Source organism: Salminus brasiliensis, chromosome 15 (genome assembly GCF_030463535.1).
Source record: "Salminus brasiliensis chromosome 15, fSalBra1.hap2, whole genome shotgun sequence".
Classification (NCBI taxonomy): domain Eukaryota; kingdom Metazoa; phylum Chordata; class Actinopteri; order Characiformes; family Bryconidae; genus Salminus; species Salminus brasiliensis.
This window is the reverse complement of record NC_132892.1, coordinates 7,273,810-7,280,141: the sequence shown is the minus strand read 5'-3', so window position 1 is coordinate 7,280,141 and position 6,332 is coordinate 7,273,810. Positions and strand designations below refer to the sequence as shown.

The 6,332-nt window shown below is 35.4% G+C and overlaps 1 protein-coding gene across 2 annotated transcripts; it reads left to right on the top strand.

Annotated features, from left to right (window-relative positions):
* The first annotated feature begins 683 nt into the window (after positions 1–683).
* knstrn (kinetochore localized astrin (SPAG5) binding protein) lies at positions 684–5,209 on the top strand. Of its 2 annotated transcripts, XM_072657632.1 has the most exons (8): positions 684–746; positions 1,020–1,147; positions 1,228–1,254; positions 1,352–1,451; positions 2,392–2,506; positions 4,102–4,163; positions 4,717–4,791; positions 4,984–5,209. In XM_072657632.1, the coding sequence occupies exons 2-8, from the start codon at positions 1,032–1,034 to the stop codon at positions 5,113–5,115; spliced, it is 627 nt and encodes a 208-aa protein (XP_072513733.1). In that variant the 5' UTR covers positions 684–746; positions 1,020–1,031; the 3' UTR covers positions 5,116–5,209. The 2 variants fall into 2 exon arrangements, with proteins under 2 accessions (XP_072513733.1, XP_072513735.1); XM_072657634.1 differs by lacking the exon at positions 1,228–1,254.
* Positions 5,210–6,332: the final 1,123 nt, after the last annotated feature.

The following is a 6,332-nucleotide window of genomic DNA, read 5'->3' as shown; positions in this document are numbered from 1 at the left end:
TGGTTCTTGTATTTTTTTATTACAGCTAACGGAAGTGTAAAAAAACATGTAATAGTCCTGCATATTTTATCTGGGTAGATATTTTGTTTATTGTGTTAAAAACATTTTATAAAAACATTTTATATGCAAGCTACTAGGTAGGATTCTTGAAATTTCAGACAATTCGACGTCGACTTCTTTTCTCATTCCAAGTAATGGGAGTCAGTGATGGAGTCAAATTTAAGTGTCGATTCAAATGGATTTATGACTCCAAAATGACGATTTAGCCCACTTGTTATTAGTATTACGAGCTGAGATCTTGACTAATTCAGTTATTGAGCTTCCACCTCTGTTTCTCTCCAAGACACAAGATTTACTAACACAAAATCAATGACGTTTTTTTAGCTTCTTCAGGTGGGTAGATGTTACTGCACTGTAAATGTCAAGTAAAAAATAGCCAACCAGAGATATGATGTTCCAGCACTGGCAATGCTGTTTAAGTGTCAAGTAGATAAAAAAAGCCAACTAGCCAATATGGGTGTTGTAAAAATACTGTCTTATATAAATAATATAAATAACTCTTCTAGACAAACAAAGTTGTGTATGCGCGAAAGTGTGAGCAACCTCAAAGGCTTTGGAGTCGACTCTCGTCGTTTTTGTTTTTTTTTGGAATCGACTCCAGGTCATACTACTGGCTTTGTTGACGGAAATGACGCACACTTTTTGAAACCTCGCGGCGCAATTTTTTTTTTTGATTTCAAAGGAAGGTAGGTCACACGATATAAGCTTTGTTTGCGTTTTATGTCATTTTTGAGTTAAGTGTAAAAATAAAAAAGCATCTTATCTTGCTTTTAAGCATTTCGGTTGCCTAACCATAAATCGCGTTTCAACCTCTCTTTTTCTGCTTCACTCAAGCGTGCTAGCTAGCTAGCACTTAGCCAAGAGGCTGGCTAAATTAGGTTTTATTTTCTCTATCTAACTGTCATAGCTTAATATGAACACGGGATGTTTTGCGAAGTTTCACTCCTGTCTCCGTTTAGCGTTGTTCAGCAATGATGAAGAGAGTGGACAGAGCTCAAATAAAAGACACGGCGATTCCCACACAACCAAACATTATGTTAAGAAAGGCGAGAACGACACTGAACGACAAGAACGATACTGACAATAGGTGGGTTGATGTTTCACTCAAAATGAGTCAGATTTCTTGGACCATTTTGAATGATAATATATATTGTTATTTATTTCTAGGAAGAACATGCCAAAGAGTCTCAAAGGGTAAGATAATATGTGATGTATTTTCCATATTTGAAAAGCATTAAAATATAGCTATATATATATATATTTTTTTTATTATTATTTTTTTTTTTGGCAGACCCTCAACAAAATATGGACATCACAATGATCTAAAGGAACAGAATAGGCTTTTGATGGCCACAAATGAAGATTTGCACAGACAGATTTCAGAAATTAAGGTAGGAGATATATTTGGAGCATAGACAGGGTTTCCCACACTGACATTTTTACCAGTTAACAAAGTGGTTTGTATTCAGGGGGTACATTTATAATGCTTATATACTTGGATTTAATTAAATGTCCACATCCTTAAACATGTGGTTCTCAAGACAATTTTTGTGTTATCAAGAAACAGTGTCTATACATAATTAAATGTCAGTAAAAATGTAATAATGATTCACAATAATAACAGTTCTGACCTGTCAAGTCCACAAGACCTCTGAAGGTGTCCTGTGGTATTTAAGAAAGCAAGTAAATAACAATGCTTTTGTATGTGCAGATGTGTGTTCTTTACATAGGATGTGAACTTATTTTCACTTAGAAAAACAAAAACTTTTTTTTTTTTTGCACAAGACCTTTAACCTGCCTAATCAAAGTTTTTTTTAGAATTTTGAGAATATAAAAATAAATTTAGGCTTCAATAGCGAGTTATATAAAATGCTTCTAGCACAATTCTGCCAAATTACACTGAAGTAAAAACTGACATTTGCATTCTGCATCCTACACTAAGCTTATGTTTGTTGTATTTTCAACCACTACAGTTTAAAAGGGCCCAAAAACATATTTGTGTTTGTCTAACTAGTAAAGAAAGTGTTCAGTGTGAAGCTCATTCAACTCTTTAAATTGCTTAGTATTTTAACTCTGGAAACAAAAATGATTTTTGAGCTAAGAGGGTTTTGGAAGCCCAGTCAAGGACACTTAATTGTAGTATTTTAGTATTGCAACAGAAACGGCAAATGGCCAAAAAAAGCAAACACATTTTTAATACATACAGAAATCCTAATCTTGTTTTGGGTTCAAGTGTTCAGCACTATTTCACATATCATTTATCACATATCATTTATTTATCTATCATTTTAATTTTTTTGTGTAATAAACCTTATTGAGCTTTTTGTTTAGGAATATGTGGCTGTATTAGAACAGCAATGCAGTGATGTCCAGGAAGAAAACACTGAAATTAAGAAAAAGCTACGGGACTGTCATGGACTTCTGATTGCAGAAAAACTTGATCCAGGTGATTTCTTTTCCTTGTTACCATTTTGATCATTTTGAGTGTCATGTCAAATCAAATTTATTTGTATAGTGCTTTTAACACTGTTGTTGTCACAAATCATCTTTACACATCAGCTTTATTACATCAATAATTAGTAAAAAGACAAGAAATCAACATAAGAAGACATGAAAATCCCCAGTGAGCAAGCCAAAGGTGACCATGTCAAGGAAAAACTCCCTCAGAGCTAGAGGAAAAACCTTGGGAAGAACCAAGACTAGGGGGACCCATCATCCTCTGGTCAGAACTATGTATAAATTATTGATAAAAGTCACCAAACCACCTAAACTGTTGTACTGCTCAGGTGTGCAACATTAATCATACATTAAACTTAATCATTAATCAATAATCAATACAGTTAATCATAATATTATAATATTAATCAAAATATAATGATCATGGTGTAGTATAATGTAATATAGTCATAGCAGTGATGGTAAGAGTAATGAAAGTAATGATAGTTAATAGTAGTAATATTAATAGTGACAGACAACATGGTCATTAGGCAGGTAGCAGTGGTAGGAGGGTGTTGCAGCTGGTCTGGCATGGGTGTTGGGGGAGCCTGGTGGTTGGACTGGTAGGTGGCACTGGTGTGATAAAAGTAAAGAGGACACCAGCGATCAGTCTCCCAGCAGGTCGGGCTGGATGAGTGGGCGACCATTAACTCTAAGAAGGTAAAGAGACAGAGTTCTGAATGGATTTATAGAGAGCAGAGAATGTTGAGCAGTATCAGAGTGTGGCTGACCACTATAACAGGTCTGACTATAACAGCCTAATTAAAAGGAGAGGGCCAGAAAGGTAACACAGACACAGGAGCACCCTGAAACACTGCCGCCCATGTGCTACACCGTCAATAGTACAATAGTTTTTGCAATTTAAACTATATAAGGCGAACACAGTTAAACAAGGCTGCCTTTCAGTTTTGCAGCTTCCAGCACTAAAAAGCATAGCAGAGCTCACCATAATGCAGATTGTAACTTTGGTCACTGAAGTTCTTCAAAATAACATTAGTACTTTGAAGACACATAGACATGCACTATATGGGCAAATATGTTCCAACTTTATGTTGTTTTCTTATATAAAGTATATAATTCTGACATTGTGGTATTAATTTTAGTTGTGTTTAGCTAATTAATTTTTTCTTGTTTGGTTTCTTGCAAACAGCTGAAAGTTTGTTAAATTGGCCAGTAAAGCTAATTTCCAATGAATGTTGAATAGTTTATATTGCAACTGTATTCTATTCCATTTGGGCAAGCGTATGTGTTTATGTATCATCACTCAACTCACAAAAGATGCTATTTGCTCCTATTAATGTTTAAATAAATTCAAATTGAGTAATAATCTAAATGGAACAAACAATAGTAAACAAAGAACGGGAAAGTGTATCTTGGCTGGTAGTAGAAATATAATCTACCAAGAAAGCAAACTGGATTCATCTAAATTTCTTTGCCTTTCTTAATTTGGGGGGATGCTTCTGTGTAGTTTATTGCTTATATTTGAGCAAAATGATCTTGCTTTTAGTATACTTTACTTTTATTAAAACTCAAAACTGTGCTCAGTTTCAGGGGGGAAAATTGGGGCAACAGCAGAGCAGATGGAAGGTCAAAGAAAGGAATTCATGGTAACAATCAACCCTTTTTTTTATTGCAATTATCCTAAGATAAATTATCAGGTTAGCACTGACTTATCTTTTATTATAATATTTTGCAATACTGTACAAAGAAAGCATTTTTAAATTGTTAAATGTACAGTTATAAATAGAAATACTAATACAGTTACTACTAATGACACTCTGTTAGAGCTGCAGTTGGGTTCAGTTTCTACAGGTTTAACTTCTGTTAGTCATCTTCAAGCAACATAGCCCCCCTTTATCTTTATGATTTGTGTAATCCTTGCCTAAAGCAGTGAGTGTGGATGAAATAGACAGGAGTTTCTGCATTCTTTTGTCCATTCTTTTAGTTTACTTCACTAAGAGAAACATCCTTTTTGTCTTTTATACCACTATAACGTAGTTAGACAAGCAGTAAGTGTTTTTATAGCCTGTATAACTGCTTTAAAGTAACTAACAAAGCTACAATACTTGGCAATTTTGACAAAATGTGTTATAAATGAGTCTTTGAAAGAAACTGTTAAATGTGAGAAGTGCAAACATGTACTTTTTTTATGTTCAACAGACAATTTCCCAAAATCTGTTGACTGAGCTGAACTTGTTCGATGAAGTTGCAAGTGAGCATGGAACACATTTAACAGTAAGTTTAAAGTAACATTTGTTATATTGTAAAGTAGGGGTGACCACCCTTGTTTTGGTGGTCTACCACCTTGGAGTAATCTTGACTGCAGTATTCAGATGGTGAAGGCCACAATTAAGTGGATCAGATTTGTAGATCACCAGAAGCATTTTTTAAATGTAATACTGTACTAATTGTTATATTTGGTTCCAGGATGTGCAAAACACAATGAGAAGTCTTAAAGAAGCCAGAGAAAAACTTAGTTTAAAGAGGCAATCATTTTGTGTGGATGCTGTGGAGATGGAGAAAGCACTGGAAGAGGCGGAGAGACTGCTAATGAAGTAAAAGCAAAATAGCTGTCTAAAAGCAAATCTTTAACACCTTTCTCTATTGTTTCTATTAATGAATGAGATTTGAATTTTGTTATGACTTCAATAAAGACATGTATGCAAAGCTATGTTCAGTGAAGAATTCTCTGTTGCAGTGACAAAGTTGAATATATCTATACACCAATCAGCCATTCTATAATGACCACTGATGGGTGTAGTTAATATTGGATTATCTTGTTGGCACCTGGCAGTGGGTGGGATGAATTAGACATCAAGTGAACATGTGTTGGAAGTATTAAAAATGTTGATCTTGTTGATCTTGATAAGGGTCAAATTGTTATGGCTAGATGACTGGCTCAGAGCATCTCCAAAACTGCTACTTGTATGTGATGATCCTAGGTTGCAGTGACCAGATCAAGGCTCATGCTGACCCGTCTTGTCTGATTCAGGAAGAGATATTGAAGCTCAAAAAGCAAAAAAAGTTAATGCTGGTTCTGACAGATATGTGTCAGAAAACAGTACATTGCGTATGGGGCTGCATAGCCGAAGTCTGGTCAGGGTGCCCATGCTGGCCCATGTACACCACCAGAAGCATCTGGTCTGATGAATCATTTTTTCTTTTACATTAAGTGGACAGCTAGGTTCTGTACGTCCCTTTCTTGGGGAAGACATGGTGACAGGATGCACAATAGGAAGAAGGCAAGCCGTCTGCGGTAGTGTAATGCTTTAGGCAGAGTTTACGGTGTTTATTTGGTCTTCAAATTCTCCAGACCTCAATTCAATTAAACATCTGTGGGATGGCTCATTCTGCTACCAATCTATGTCTATGGCTATTGTACACATATGTTAACAATGAGTGTGGATGAAATGGACAAACCCACTAATAAGGAGTGTCTGCCCATTCTTTTAGTTTACTTCCCTAAAAGAAACATCCTTTCTGACTTTCATACTTTTGACATAATTAGACAAGCACCCTGTTTGTCTTTTTTTTTTTTTTTTTTACTTATTGTTTAGCAGTTTCTGTAATCAGACTAAATTCTAATCTGATCTACTTTGTTTGGAGCAACTTTTTAAACTCTAGTGTTTAATGTCTTCCAGTCTGACTGACCTACCTGACCATTCATTTCCCAGTTTTTTTGCAGCTCTGAATGCCCCGCTCAAGGCTGGTTTACAACCAAAGTAAGGAGCGTGGTTCTCTCGCTCCCAGATTAACTGTGTCTGGGATAGTATGCA